The 14,943-nt window shown below is 49.0% G+C and overlaps 1 protein-coding gene across 2 annotated transcripts in view; it reads left to right on the top strand.

The window, feature by feature from the left end:
- Positions 1-14,943, top strand: part of LOC126576056 (tubulin beta chain) — a 63,737-nt gene that overhangs the window by 38,370 nt on the left and 10,424 nt on the right. The window contains exon 1 of one of the 2 annotated variants that reach the window (XM_050237141.1): positions 2,881-3,316. The exons of the other annotated variant lie outside the window; for it this stretch is intronic. Within the exon in view, the coding sequence (XP_050093098.1) occupies positions 3,260-3,316 (57 nt within the window). The 5' untranslated portion in view covers positions 2,881-3,259. Of the gene's footprint in view, positions 1-2,880; positions 3,317-14,943 lie in introns of those variants that run through there. 2 annotated transcript variants of the gene reach the window in all.

Raw genomic sequence — 14,943 nt, forward strand, 5'->3', positions numbered from 1 at the left:
ATACCATACAATAACATACATAAAGGTGGACAAACTTTTTTAGCGTGTTTTCATGGCATAATTCCATTGTTTCTAACATAACTTTTTTTTAGTGGGTCTATTGTTTAAATTGTGTGGGTCTTTTTGGAAAAAGTAAAAAGCAAAATAAAGTAGAATGAAAACTGAAGCGAATGGTATGTGATTTTATTTTTAGGCAAAGGGTTTCCATGAAAAATCAGCCAAAACGTAAATTTCTCGCAAGGGTGGATAAACCTTTTCTTACATACTGTATCTCGTGGAAATGGTCAGTCAACGCTGACCGAAAAACTGACCAACCTGACAAAGTATCTTTTCCACTGCACTCAATCTTCCACCCAGAGGAAAACGCAATCGCAACGCCATTTCAGTGCGCATGTGTATTTCCGTGTGGCCAAGACTTTCGGACCCGGTCCTGTCATTAATCTAATTGATAAAAGTAAAACCCAAGGAAAAGGAAAAATCCCCCCGCCCCCCAAAAAAGCTGCAAAAATATGCAAACGCGGAACCGAGGGACTGGCCAGGGCCGGGGCGTTCCCGCCCCCCCCCCCCTTGATCTCGGGAAATGGAAGGAAATGAGCCCACGTATGAGTTTTACCGTTAGGTGGCCACCGCGAAAGAACTCCAGCAGCGCAAAAGATGAAGATAAATCGTGAGGAAAAGGCCCGCGAGGGGTGGCAGCTAAATTGGAATTGCGAAAAGCTGAGCGTGATTACTTTTCGCGAATTTCCCCCCGGGGGTGGGTGAGTTTCCACTCAGTCAGCTTTGCCACCCCGTTCTCTCTCTCTCTGTATTTTCTCTGTGTATGGTGCACGATCAGTTGGGAGGGGTGTGCGCCGTGTCTTCGATACGAACTATCTTCCTCCGTATGGGGTTGGATTCGGTTTTTTTGTTTTTGGGTTTTCCTCGAACTGGGTGACATGGAACACACCGCGACTTGGAGAGTGGAATAAATTTTGAGCTCGACTAAGCTAACAATGAAGCACATCATCATTTACCACCGGTGCGGTACGCTCGCACGCCATCGCACGCCGTCCGTCCGTTATCTTGAGTTCGCTTTTCGGTTCGCTTCCGCCCAGGCCGTCTCCGCCTTCGCGCTCGCGGGTTTTCCGGTGACTTTGCAGCGTGACACGATCACGATCCGCGAGCAATATATGAATAATGTGCCCAAAAGATGATGCTGTTGCTGCTCAAGCAGGTGTGAAAGCATCGTTGTTATGAGTGGTCGGTCGTAGATAACGAATTAGAATAACGAAACGATTAATGGGAAGGCTACGATCGACTCGAATGCTATTGTCACTTCGTTAGAGAGTCTCGTCGCTGACATTACTTTGAGCTGCATCATAGCAATCCGATGCGTAAATGCGTGGCGTGGTTACTTCGATCGCAACGCCAACCTCCGATCCGAATCGATCGATGTGTGCTGGAACGTGGAGCCGGAGACGGTTCCGGTTTGGATAAAAATAAAATTCATACCAAACACTCGTCTGCCTCATGCCAGCGTTTTTTTCTTCTTTTCCGCTTAGCTGTCCGAGCTACCGCGATTCCGATTGGTGGCGCCGCGAAAGCCGCACCAGCGCCCGGGAAACCGCACCAGCGCCAGCGCCAGCCGAACGGTAGATTTTCTTCTTCCCCCTGCCCGGCACGGGACTGTTTTTGGGACTTTTCACGGTCTAGTGTGGGGCGAGCATGGTACCGTTGGTTCTTTCTTCGTTCCTCATGTGTATGTGTGGATTTTTTCTTTCGAAAGTGGAAACGCGCTAGCATGGCCAGCCCACAACTACAGCTGCTGTTGCTACTGTGGCTTACCGGGTCTAACGAGCACGTGGCTGGCATTTCCGTGCGATGAGCTACAGATGAGTGGTTTCTGAGAAGTAGACCGGAGCTAGAATGGAGCAACCATTCCGTTCTAGGTGCTGGGTGGCGTCGAGAATCGGGAGAGAAGACAGCAGAACAAAGAGTGAAGAGAAGAGAGCGAGAGCGTATGAGAACTCATGGCGATCATATGCATTACCGATCGCGATCCAGGCAGTTTCAATTAAATATTAGATTTATTTAGTGTTATTTCCATTCAAATCTTAGATTGTACCGTTTCTTTAATCCTACTTATTCCAGTTTCAGGTTTAAAAAATGATATTTAATTGAACAGATTAAATAAAAAACAAAAATGATTTTAAAAGAGTATAAATGAGTTGGACAATTAATAAAGAAAAATTGTTTCTAAATAAGCTTGTTAAAGAAACAAAAATAAGCTTTAGAAGATGTTAGCAAACGTATAAAAACTGTAGACTCCTGGACTGGAGGTAAAAACCGAAGGCCTGGTTGATATTTTCATTAATTCGTTTTGTAGAGTTGGAAACAAACTGATCAATAAAAAGCATAAACCAACGAAAGGTATAGCTACAAAATTTTTTTACTAGAATATCCAGACAAATCTGAAAACTAACCGCAAGAGCGAGCATAAGAATTGAGTGCAACCATCTCCACACCACACTGGTGCCCGTGCTATATGGGCTTGGCCGAGCATTGACGACGGTGATGAGTCATCCCGTACGATCAACAATCCTCTTCCACGATCGCATCTGGACGCTCTCATCTCTCTCACCATAGAGAGCAGCGGATTTTCCTCTGAGTAACGTGCCGACAATTTGGAAAGTGCTCTTGGAATCTCTCTCTCTCTCTCTGTCTCCACCGACCTTGCTTCCCTTTCCAGCGAACAATTTCCTCCCTGTTGCTCCTGTCGCACTCTGCTGGAAATGGAAAACTCCGCGACTTTTCCACCGCGATAGCGCGAGAGAGCGCATGCAGCGAGTCCAATTTTTGTAATTTAACATCAGCTAAAGCCCCTCCGAAGCCTCAGTCGACGTTGGTACATCGAGGTAGTGGTTTGGTGTCGTTCCAAAGTAGTAGCAGCAGCAGTACGGCGGTTTCTGTTGCAGGTGGATTTCGCTTCGCACTCCGTTAATCTCGCACTCTCGCACTCTCGAACGAGGGTCTCAGCTCAGCTCCGACCAGGTCTACTCCGGCAAGGGTGTTCGCCAAGAGGTTCCATTCCGCTCGTGATCGTCGGGTCGTTCGGTTGTCTCGTCTCGTTGCGTTGTCTTGTTCGCTGCTGCTGATAAGTGCCGGACCGGCTTAGTGAGTCTGCCAGTAGTGATCGTGCCCGTTTGTCGCGTAATATCGTGATCCTTTAGCAGTCCCTTCATCGTTTATCAGTAACAAAAACAACAACACCAGCTTCATCATGAGAGAAATCGTGCATCTGCAGGCTGGCCAGTGCGGTAACCAGATCGGTGCTAAGGTAAGTTTCTCTTCCCTTTGCAGACCCAGTGCTAGCAGTAGTTCGATAGCAGTACCAGCAACCTTCTCGAAAGGAGGAAGCTGAAGCGACTGATAAGATGTAATTGGCGCAACGAATCTCTGCAACGGGACGGTCCACTCCACTCGCCTTTTGTGTGTTCGTTGGTTGGGTGTCTAGTGGCAGATAGAACGATCGCCTGGTCCGGCCACGGCGCATCCGGTCACTGGCATCGGGGGTCATGTTCTCGCGAAGGCGAACTTATCTTTTGTGCTTCCCGGACTCTGCCCCCCCGGGCGGGAGGAGGATGTTGGTCCAAGCAATTCCCTCTTTCGCTCTCCATTCCATGCCGAGGGGCCCGAGACGAGGCCTCCGGTGGCCAGCAGACGAATTGACGTACCCATTCTAATTAACGGCATTTGTTCGGCATGACTGACTAGCCACTGCCGGTCAGTGGCCATCGCCGCCGGATGTGCGAACCCACCGCAGTCCAGCTCGATCGCGAGGATTCGCAAAATCATCGAAGCGCTTCACCGCACCACGGGTACCTTCTTCGACGAGTGAAGAGTGTGCAGAGCGAGAACACCGAACAGTGCAGTGCAGCGACCTCCAGCAGTATCGCCTGGAAGGCTGAAACGAATGCTCAATCTTATCAGCTGTAGCTGTAGCTGTGCATTCTGGCTTCTGGTCTGCGTTCTTGGCGTTCTGAGCGCTTGCTGTTCTAGAACGGCGTTTTTGTTGTTTATCAACAGCAGTTCCTATCGCATCTTCCGGTGATTGCATGGTCCCAGGAATCTCGCATGACCAATACGTTCACCCAGGGAGTTTGGGAGACCCCCGTGAGTTGAGATAAGCGAACGGATTCGTCAACGTTTACATTGCTGCAATCCGTGGAGTATTTTTGTTGCAAACCGAGAAGCAGCGTCTGAATCACGCACCGACGCATCGCACCAACATTGCTTTATCTCTGTGAGTAATGTGAGCCCAATGTTTGCTCCGAACGGGGGAATGGCCATTAGTGGCATGCCAAGTGCATTGCCGTTTTGATAAGCGCAGCCGCGATATTCGCTTATTCAGCCTCTCGCAGTGCAATCGTAAAAACGCGACAAATGTCCAAACATGCTGTGGTCTGCGCGATATCGAGTTGTGCTAAAAGTCACCCCACCCTTACCCCCCGGGAGTGGTGTTCCAGATGGTGATACATCAAACATGAATTGAGGGAGCTTGAGATCATCACAGTCATGTGCCATGTGTATTTGACAATGGGAAAAGGAGTGACTGATGCTCTTCTCTATCTTCTGCTTATGGCTACCGTGCTATGCGTGAGAACTTCCCGCGTGCGTGGTTGCTTTGGAAAAACTGAATTCCTCCCCAACTTCAACTTCAGCTTCAAAAAATAAACTGAGGGAAAAAAACAATCCACAGAGGAAAAAAACCGGGCCATCCATTTTGCGTGATTGCGTGCAGATCGCGGAAGGTGTGAACGCAAAAAAAAAATAAAAAAAAGGGGGGGGGGAAGTAAACCAAAACACGCGTATCTACTTGTTGCGTGCCGGGCCACGAAAGGGGCATAACTTTTTTTTTTGTACCAGAGGATAAGAGACCGAGGACAAACGACAAAAAAAAACAGCAACCCAGTCCCCTCCCGCCGTGTGTCACAACCTTGACCCTTTGGCAGCCTACTTGCCTTTTTTTTTTGGTTGGTTTTTGGCGACCAACCAAAGTGCGTTGAGTGATCCATTTTTTGAAGCCTTCAGCGAGCGAGCGAGCCCCAAACCCAAAACCACACACCACATCATTATGCTCATGGGTGTATGTGTTTGGCGAGCATGGCATACATGGATCCACTGGAGGGCATGCTGGCATGCTCCAGATACGCTGTGGTTCGTGTGAATTGGAGGCAACCAGAGACAGCTCCGCAAACCCCAAAACGACCACGAAAAGACGCACAAAGAGAGTGAGAGATCGCACGCACACCTCATTCCCCGTTGGGTTGCCAAAAAGAAAGAGCTGCCGGCCATGGTGCAGCCTTTCACCAATTTTGCACCACTCTCAACTGACTGCTCTTTTGACGTGCAGCCGACTGGAAGATGGCAAGTGAAATTAGATAACTTTCTTCGCACTCTCTGCGATGCACCTCAATATGTGCTGTGATTGCCGGTGGTGCTGCTGCTGCTGAGGGTGACATTAATGAAGGGCTTGGTGGACTACTGGGTGGCACGCGTGTCTGGTGTGCCCTTCTGGCGGATTAACCTTTCGCCTTCCACTTGCACCCACAGCTACACAGCTTTCACTTTGGCGGAGGCGCAAAGGTTGCCCCGAAAGACCCTCAAGTTAGAGAAGATCCATTAGGGAGATCACTGATACCGATCACACCTCGTCTGCACGCACGATTCCCATGTGCTAATCGAGGGCCATCAGGTTGACTGCTGGTTCGCCAGTCCGTGGCATCTCACTTGCCAGCAGAAGGCTCCTGTATTAGGTAGCTGTCCGTCGCCAACAATTCAAAGCTCGGCCAAAACATGGAATCGTTCTGATTACATAAGTCTCGTGGCTCGGCACCCTGCGGCCACCACAACTTGATTGACAACAGTTTGCTGTCGATGCTCGACGGAGATCGATTCAACTCGACTAGTGCACACCGGTGGACCAGTTTTTGTTTCACCTGCTGCTGCTGCTACTGCTGCTGCTTCACCAGACCGGAGAGCCCAAATATGGATCGCTAATCACGCTGGACCCGGCTGGTCGATGGTCGAGGTTGAGGTCAAGATTGGTTCTCGATTAGGAGCTTTGGCTGTATCGGTAAAGGTTTGGAATGGTGCGGTATGCGTCCGATCCATTCGACGATCGCCATTTTGGTGGTGCTGTTTTGCATTTGCATCGGCGTTCCCTTGAGGTTTCGTGGCGCACCTTTTTAATGTTCTCTCCAGTCCGACCGGCTCTGGACTCCATAACAGACCACCAAAAGAGCCGCAACGTTCTAGAGACGGACGAAGTTACTGGGGTTAGTGTGCGCGATGTTTTGCCAAAAAAAAAAAAATAACCCCGAGCCGGCCATTTTATAGCCAAAGAGCTATGGCCTCGCGCGGTATGGTCAGCCAGCAGGAAAGGTTTCCCCGTGCGCAGCTTTCTTCCTCTTGGGCGGTTTCTTTCGGCCAACACCAACGCGAAAAGTCATTAAACTTTGGTTCCAACGTTTTTCACGTTTCGCACCGAGATCCCTCGATCGCGGGGGGTTAGAAAAGGGGGTTGAGATTGGGTTGGGGTGGGAAAATTAAATCAAACCCATCCATCCGGTTCAGGAAGACGGAGGAAGAAGTAGCTAGTCGGCCAGCCGGCAGTCCGGTGATGCCGTGTCGAATCGGTTATGAGTTATTGGAACTATGGACCTTTCCGGGCGGGGGAGAGGAAGAAGATCATCCAGCCCTCCCCCAGTGCTACCTTCATCATCTTCTTCTACGTTATGGAATCGTTCGACGAGACGCCGAGAGGTCGGTTCGGTGTTCCAGGGGGACACGCCGACCGCTTCTAACCACAAATGAGCTGCGGTTTGTGGACCGACGCCAGTGCCGCCATGAGTGTGGTTTGGCCATCATCACGGTTGGGTGATCTATTGAAGTCTTATCTAACAGTGGACCAGCACCGAGCCGTTCCGTTCTTCCACGTGACACGAACATTGACTGATGGGGGATGTAGTGCAGCAGCTGCTGATGATTAGCAGCGCGACGTGCGTGACAACTTACGGTTGATCAACGTCGATGAATGATTGGCTTGGTTGTCGTTCAGTTTCGATCTCGATGGGATCATAGCGGAAATAGTGATAAAAGGGCAACATTGGTCGATAAGAAGGTGAAGGAGAAAGTGGAAGACGTTGTAGTTTAGGTGTTTTGAGATAACTATGAACGGAAATGAGATATAGTAGGGGGTTTTTGATTACAAGCACCATCATTTTGACTACAGACTGTGCTGTGTATTCAGCAAAAGACGAAAAGGAAGTCGCGTTCAATGCGAATGCGATCTTTTACGTAAAGTATTTGCGCCTAGAGCATTTTATAATAGTCTGTAGTACTGATAAATGTACTGTCAACCCTTGATATCGATGTTTAACTAAATCTTTTCAGTTGCTGTCAGTGTAATTGATTGTGACAGCTTGTAGATCAGTAAAGTGTTTCGAGAAATACTTCTAGACGCTTCTAACCTAAACTCTTCTAGAATAAACTAAATAATTAAATCAATTTAAAGGAGAACAAGAATAACAAGAATTCCAAGAGGCCTTCGAACATCGAACCCATCGAGTGTGAAACGAATCTTGGTACGCCTCCGGAGTGGCTGTTGGACTCCGTGTTTCCGACAGTTCCGAACATAATTGCTTTATAGACTCTCGGGGAGCCGGCGACCAGCTATGAAATCATAGCTACTGGTTGTAATTTGGAACAAAACGTTTATTGTTGATAATAAACCTGCAGCAGCAACACTGGCACTGGCTGGCTAGATTGAATATCAACTCCCACTCCCAAATAGCTGCTCTCTCTTACCACGAAACACTAATTATCATCCGAAAAACCCTCAAACACCACGCCACGCCAAGAATCACGAATGTTTGTTTACCGAAGCATCGCGCGATAGAACGAACGCGGGTGCGCGCTTAGAACAGGGAGCCGTCCCCGAGCGCTGTTCCTGGTGGCGTTCTGGTTGCCTCCATCACGATACCCGCAGGCAGCCTCCTCCGGGGGGCCACAAGTAATTAACATCGATAATTATCTTCTTCACTCTGGCGCAACCTGACGGATGACGACCATTCGCTTGCGCGGGTTGCGCGGTGGCCACGCGATTAGCTGGGACCACCGTCCAGCGTTCAGCAAGAGATTTCGGGCCGGACCACACCGGCCGGGTCTTGGTCTTATTTTTGGAACTCCCATCCCCCCGATGGACCCGGAAAACTTTACAGCTCATGAAGAAGACGCCGACGGTCTGCTGGTGCATTAGCTGCTGCTGGTGGTGGTGGCGTCTCGTGGCGTAATTAGTGCAATCTGGCCGATGCAGGCACTCTGCCTTCTGTGAGACCGTGAGACCACTCTTTCGGGGTGGTCATTGACCTCAGTAGACTGGGCAGTAGACTTCCATTTAGTTCGTTTTGCATAAACGCGCGGGAGTGACAGGCCTACTGTGATCGACAGTGGACACGGTTGACACTCACTCACGAGCGTTGCTTTGATAGCGCGATGTGCGTCTCGTGACGTTTGTCTCTTTGCTGTCAGGAAGGGATGTAATGCTCCCCCCTGGGTCCCCGGCTACAGGACTGTTAATACTCCGGCCACTGGCTTCTGGAGCTGGAAGAACGACAAATCCGACGGATCGTGTTGCGATCGATGTGCGTGACGTGAATGCGAGTGATGTGTCCTTGGCGTGTCCGGGAGTTCGCTCTCTCGGGCTGGAAACGCAACGGAAACGGGCTTCAGATTACAAGCGATGCCCCACGCTAAGACCTCCGCAACAAACGCTAATTTAGCTATTTTACCTCTTCCCTTTATTCCATTGGTTCGGTTCACAAAATATGAAACACCGAAACCAAGCCGAGTTGCCGAGGAACTTGATGATTGGAGTTCCCGGTTCGGTGACAGCGGCGACAAGACATTTGAGTCAAATTTCCTCCGTAATCAGAGTAACCTGGGCTCCAAGGGAGGGGGACTGAGAACAATGTTTGTGGTGCGTTTCGTGGTGGACAATTATTTATGCTAGACGCGAGACGTGACAACATACCCGCGGAGACGGTCTTTTAAACATTGTTTTTTTTTTTGTTGTTGTCGCTGGTTTTGGAATGATATTTGCTACTCCATCGTACCGTGACGATCTGACGAATAAAGTTGGTGGCTAATATTAGTATCGGAATCTCACGAGACACGCTAAGGAGAGCTGTTGTTGTGGGTCTGTTAACGGGCGGGAAGTAATAATTGGTGTAGCGCAAGATTGAGCGAGGTTCGTCGCTTTGAGTCTTTTGTTTGAATTGAACCGAACAAAGGTATGTTAGACTTTTTTTTTAAAGCCAATCTGCTCCTTAATTTAACAGAGCTCGAGCCAAAGTCAATTCCAAGAACCTGTTACGATTGCACCTAGTTACCTAGTGGTGGCACTTGGCGCTCCAACTCGAGGATGTGCCTTCTGGTGGGGAGGGATTTCAAAAATAGATCCACCATCGCTGCACCGGAGTCGTGCTGCCAAGGGAGCAACCAATGTCGTTAGGCAATCGTGGACTCCCCAAACGTCGCCTAAGGTTTTTCGCAGGCCGTTCATCCTCTAGAACACTGTACTGCACTGCAACCAAGAAGCTGCTCGAAGTGAGTTTCGTTCTAACTTCTAAATTTAACTCCCTCAAAGGGTCGCGTCGCGCGAAACATGGGGCGTGCACGGTGCATTGCGCGCCGAGTGGGAAGTCGTTGTCGTTTCGCAGCCACTAAACACTTCCAAAAATGTCCCCCGGCATGGCTCCACTCGTCCCGGACTGCTTTGATGCACGGTTTTAACACGGTAGGAATGGGTGCACATGAGCTGCGGTGACACAGGTTGAGGCTTCATCAGTCGCTGGTGCAGGCTGCTAAAAATACGCAGCTTCGAAGCAGATCGCTCTCCCCTCGCTGGTAGTCACCGCTGGACGCCGAGGTTCGTTCCCGGTGACAGTTCCGAGAACGTGGCCCAAGTGGAGCTAATTGCTGGCGTGCCGTCGCCGCTGCCGCTGCCATGCGACGAATCAGAAGTCCTTAATTTAATTTGATACAATTAATTAAACTTTCGGCCCCACAATTCCCGGTCCCCGTTTTTCGGTCGGTCACATCAGAGCGACTGATGATGTGCTAGAAACATCATGCGACGGGGGTCCAGGGGCTGCAGTCTTATCGTCTCGCTGATTGGGAGCCATGAATGTTCATCTCGAATCTCAAGCTTATCGGGGTCAGACCGGCGCGAAGACGCTGGTACGCTGAAGATTCGCGAAAGTGCCCTCGGTGCCAGCGAGGGCAGTCGGCCGCAAACGCGCGGCCGTTCCATGGTGTTGTTAGGAGCCATAACGTTATTTGTGCGAGATTGGAAGTCCATTCCACGGGAGGGGAGAAATGTGTACAACATTATGACAAGACTAGCAAGAAATGCGGTGCGGTCCTATCACGCAGCGATTCGCTTGGATTGGGCCACGATCTCATTCGAACTTCACCTCGAACTCGATTCGACGATCGGGGACGATCTCAGGAGCGCAGTGCAGATTGCATGCAGTTTTTGGTTCGAATTGGGATTTGGGATGCACAATGTTCTGGGTGCGTTTTGCTCGTCATTTTAATGCGATTCATGCTGATTAATGTTAGCTGAATGGTTTGCGAGGTGCAAAAGTTCTTTTAGATTAAAAGAAACATTAAATGTTACTAATTCCATTGTTTTTTCCCCTATTATTTCCAGGTAAGCTGAAGTGCCTTAGAGTTCTCTTCGTTAGAAGAGGATCGAATTCCTCTTGGATTGGTATTGTATTAAAATTAAAATTATACTTTTTTATTGAGCCCTTAAGGGGGACTTCGGTATTCGGTAACCATTCAATTTTATTTTTTTCAAGCAAATGACATATTAATCTAAAACTTTTGAAGAATATTTGATATTTTTTTGAGCAACATTCATTGAAAAATCAATCCGTGACATCAAATTTTGATAAACATGTCGTCGAAAAGGTACTTTTTACGGTGCTCATCGTAGCGACATGACGAGTCATCTGAAATATACAAATCGATATTCGTTAGAAAGATCATAAGTTTATCTAGGTATTCCTGGATATTTTTGTTGAATTTCCTATTTTTCGATTTTTGGCAGATTTTTAAAGTTGAAAAAGTGATGCTTTTTGCCATTTGGCTAAAACACGAATTTTAAAGATTTGTTTAAAAAAAAGTATCAACAATTTTAATGCTGTATGAAACGCGGATTTTCAAAAATCTATAACTTTGTCAGTTTTGCTTCGGTTGGCCCAAAAATTTTACACAATACTCTTGAAAGGATCAGTATTCAAGGAAAAATATTAATAATATGTGTCACAAAAAAAAAATAAATACCGAAGTCCCCCCTTACATTCCAAAAGCCATTTTATGCTGAGAGAGTTCAGATACCTATAAATACTTCTTGTAATACTGTTACCCTTGAAATTTGATAAAAACAAACTACAGTCCCCAGCAGCAACTGTATTGATGGTCCTTTACATTGGTTGTTATGTACCGGGCGCTTATCAGGCGACCATTACCCGTGCAAAAAGCTTCTAAAAGGCTATCAAAAAATCACCTAAAAAGACCAACCATGAACCGTGAACGAAAAATTTGTCAATTTTCTAGAACCATCATTGACTCAACCATGAAATACGTAAACGGTGTGTGTTTTTTCCATGATCAGATGACACTTTGTTATGACCAGTAAATGATAAGAACCTCCTCCAATCACGAGAGCACTGACCTGCCTGTCAGTTTTTAGCCTTGGTGTCTTGTCGCTTAATATTTTTTTGCTAGATCACGCATCACTTGAATCGTGTCAAGAACCTCACTTTTCGGTCATCTATCGAAGTGCGATTGCACTGGAGAACGAACTCACGATCTCGCCAGCGTGCAGCACCTGTGCCAAGTGAAGTCTATAGGCACTAACGGAGCGAGCGTGCTTATTACCTCTTTCACTTGATCGTTGATTGCAATCCCTTGAGCCATCCGGACCGTAACATAACTCACTCGCTCGGCGCACTTAATCCATCCGGCTTTCAAGTGCTAATGCTGCCGCCACCGTCGAGATTGGCCCCGGAGCAAGCACCAGAAGCGATCATCATTGTGGTTCTGGTGCCGGTTCGGTCGGTTGGTGTGGCCCCGCGACGGTGATGGCGTGACGATGAAAATGCGAAAAATTTATCTGCCAGCATTAATCAGCCAAGAGGCAGGGTCTGGGGACGGGGCGACCGAGGGGCCGAGCGATGCGAGCGGGTGTGCAAGCATTAATGGAAGCCGGCGGGCCTCAAGCCGGCTTGGGGTTAAGCATGACTGATTAAGATTTCTATATCGACGGCAACGGTGGCGGCATTACCTTCCCCAAAGCGCTAGTCTCTCCTGGTTCTTTCATCTTCTCCGTGGATCAAACCTCGATCTACTTCTTCTCTTGCTTCTCTGTCTCTTCCTCGGCTTCTTCCTGCTGCCTTGCTGCGATCGTTGGATCTACGATCCACGACTACTGTCAAATCGGTTTAAACCGTTCGTCATCGTTTTTGATCTCGACCCCGCGCCAAGAGACCGCCGAGGACTTGGAACAAAGCGAACCGAAGTCGCTCGAATGGAAATGCAAATGCCGGTGTCGGTGCCGGCTCTCAAGGGCTTATTCCCCGCATGCAGAACCAGTTCAGAACGAGTGACATTTGATACACCGTGGCACACACAACGCGAGCTAATCTGTCAGCAAAACGCGTTGCATCGGACCAGCTCCAAGCTGGGTTGCTGGCTATTTGAAGCCCGGAAAGGGGGGAAAAGGGAAAGTTAGAGTCACAGGTGGAGTCACCTGGGAAGACGCGGTCTTAGCTTCCGGTGCCGGTGCCGTCTAATTTTCAAACGTTTTCTCACGAGCTGCACGCCGATCGCCTCAAATTAAACACAAGAAAAAGAAGGCCTAGAGGCGGGATGAACATAAAACATTGAGCATACGATTCGCTGTTTGGCCATTTGGCCCCTTTGTGGGCCACAAATGACATCGGGGCCACCGTTTGCTGGTGTCCAAATTGGCCACCAGAAGAAACACCCAATCCAGAGAGTGCAAAAAGAAGGGGAAAAAAATAACATTCAACCAAAAAACGCGATCAACCAGCCTGGCGTCGCGATCGATGCGGCGAGATTGGCAAAATGCGGCGTAATTGCGGCCACCGCATCGAGCCACCGCACGCTTTTTCCACGGAACGGAACGGAACGGAAAATGCGCCAATCGTTTCGCTTCGCTTCGGTTTGCACTCTAACGGGGCTAAGTGCCACGGTGGAGTAGAGAGAGAGAAAGCCGAAATTTCGCCAACCTCGGCGATCGAGCGTTTTTCTTTGTGCCAATTTTTTTTTTTCGCAAATCGATAAAACTGCGAATCGATTTTCCGGATGCCACCCCCGGGCTCAGTAGCGAGCTGCCACTCACTCTCGACCGACCGCCCGCCACGAGTCACGATCACGATGGAGGTTAATTTTCGTTTCGTGATTTCGTTTCGCATGCGCGATCGCACCAAACCACCCTCCCCGTGCACTGATTGAGTGGCGCTGGGCTTTGGTTGGTCTTTCATGGTGAGGAGAGCAGCCAGAAGAAGTCAACAAGACAAAACCGAGGGAACGAACAGAGAGAGAGGAAGAGAAGCTGATGACTATATGATCTGTGACAGGCAGCCAGGGAGCCAGTTAGTCCGGTAGGCAGGTACTTCCGGAGGTGATTTATTGGAGAGATACTGTCCGACGTCCGTAGTTGGAAAGTTTGTTTTAACAGCGGTCAGGCCCCGATGATTGTTGTGTGCCTTCTCGATGTGAATGAATCCAAATGAAAGCACCCGGGAACTCCGATTGGGGGTGGGGAGATGCAGTTGACACAGTTTTGTGCGAAAATCAGCCAATTTGACGACCGAAATAAGATCCGGACGGTGTCTCGGATGTCTCGGAGTCCGATGAACTGCGACCATCGTCTTGGTTGGCTTTGGCGCAATCACGCAAGTCTCCTCTGGCTTGTGGCCAATGAAACGAAAGCGAAAGAGAAGCATCGGTGGCTCACAAAGGCATCGATACTCGTCACCGGAGATCTGTTCCTCAGTGGAGCTTTGTGGAAAAAAAGGAAAAAAAGAGGTCGAACCAGGGAGCTGGGTTGGGCCGGTTCAACGAAATTCGCATTCACATTGGCCACGGTATTTCGCTGTGGGACTCGCTACCGATCGCAAATCGACATCAGCTGGCGATGGCTGGAACGAATTCAAGTAGCACCATGGAAAGCACGTTGAACGCTGTGCAAAGAATTAGAGAACTGGCGAAAGACTAGGTGACGGAAATGGTGTTACTGGAAACCGGGCGAATTCGTTGTGGCCACTCGCCATTGCTCCCATTTGGTACTTGCACATTGGAAATTGGCAATCGACCACACCGAGCTTCACATTCCAGCGGCTGACCATACCGACGAGACTGTAGTCCCGGTGTTGGATCGCCGGCCTCTCAGCGATCGAGAGAGAGATCAGTGAGCGTATCGAAAAATGATGGAAAACCCACATGATTAACCGATGAGACTCCGAGGAGGGGTGGTTGGCTTTGAAACCAATTCCATCCGGCCCAACACGAGAGCACGAGCACTGCGAGTCCATTAATTACTTGAGCTAATTGCAGTCTCTGGGCGTCGGTGGCGAAGTGTGAAGAAGAGCGGTTAGTAATCACCGCAGCGAATTTGGGTTACGCTGTTAACGGTTGTAATTATGATGATCGTAGACGTAGCTGGATCCTTGGCAGCTGGTTTGAAGGCACAGCGGGCTGTGAACAGCTGGTTGTTTGACACTTGCTTCCGATCGCACACCACTTGGGACAGGGAGTGTGGAGGTGAGAGTTCCCAGGCCAACGCCATTGACCAAATCGAATCGA

Source organism: Anopheles aquasalis, chromosome 3 (assembly GCF_943734665.1).
Source record: "Anopheles aquasalis chromosome 3, idAnoAquaMG_Q_19, whole genome shotgun sequence".
NCBI classification, from domain to species: domain Eukaryota; kingdom Metazoa; phylum Arthropoda; class Insecta; order Diptera; family Culicidae; genus Anopheles; species Anopheles aquasalis.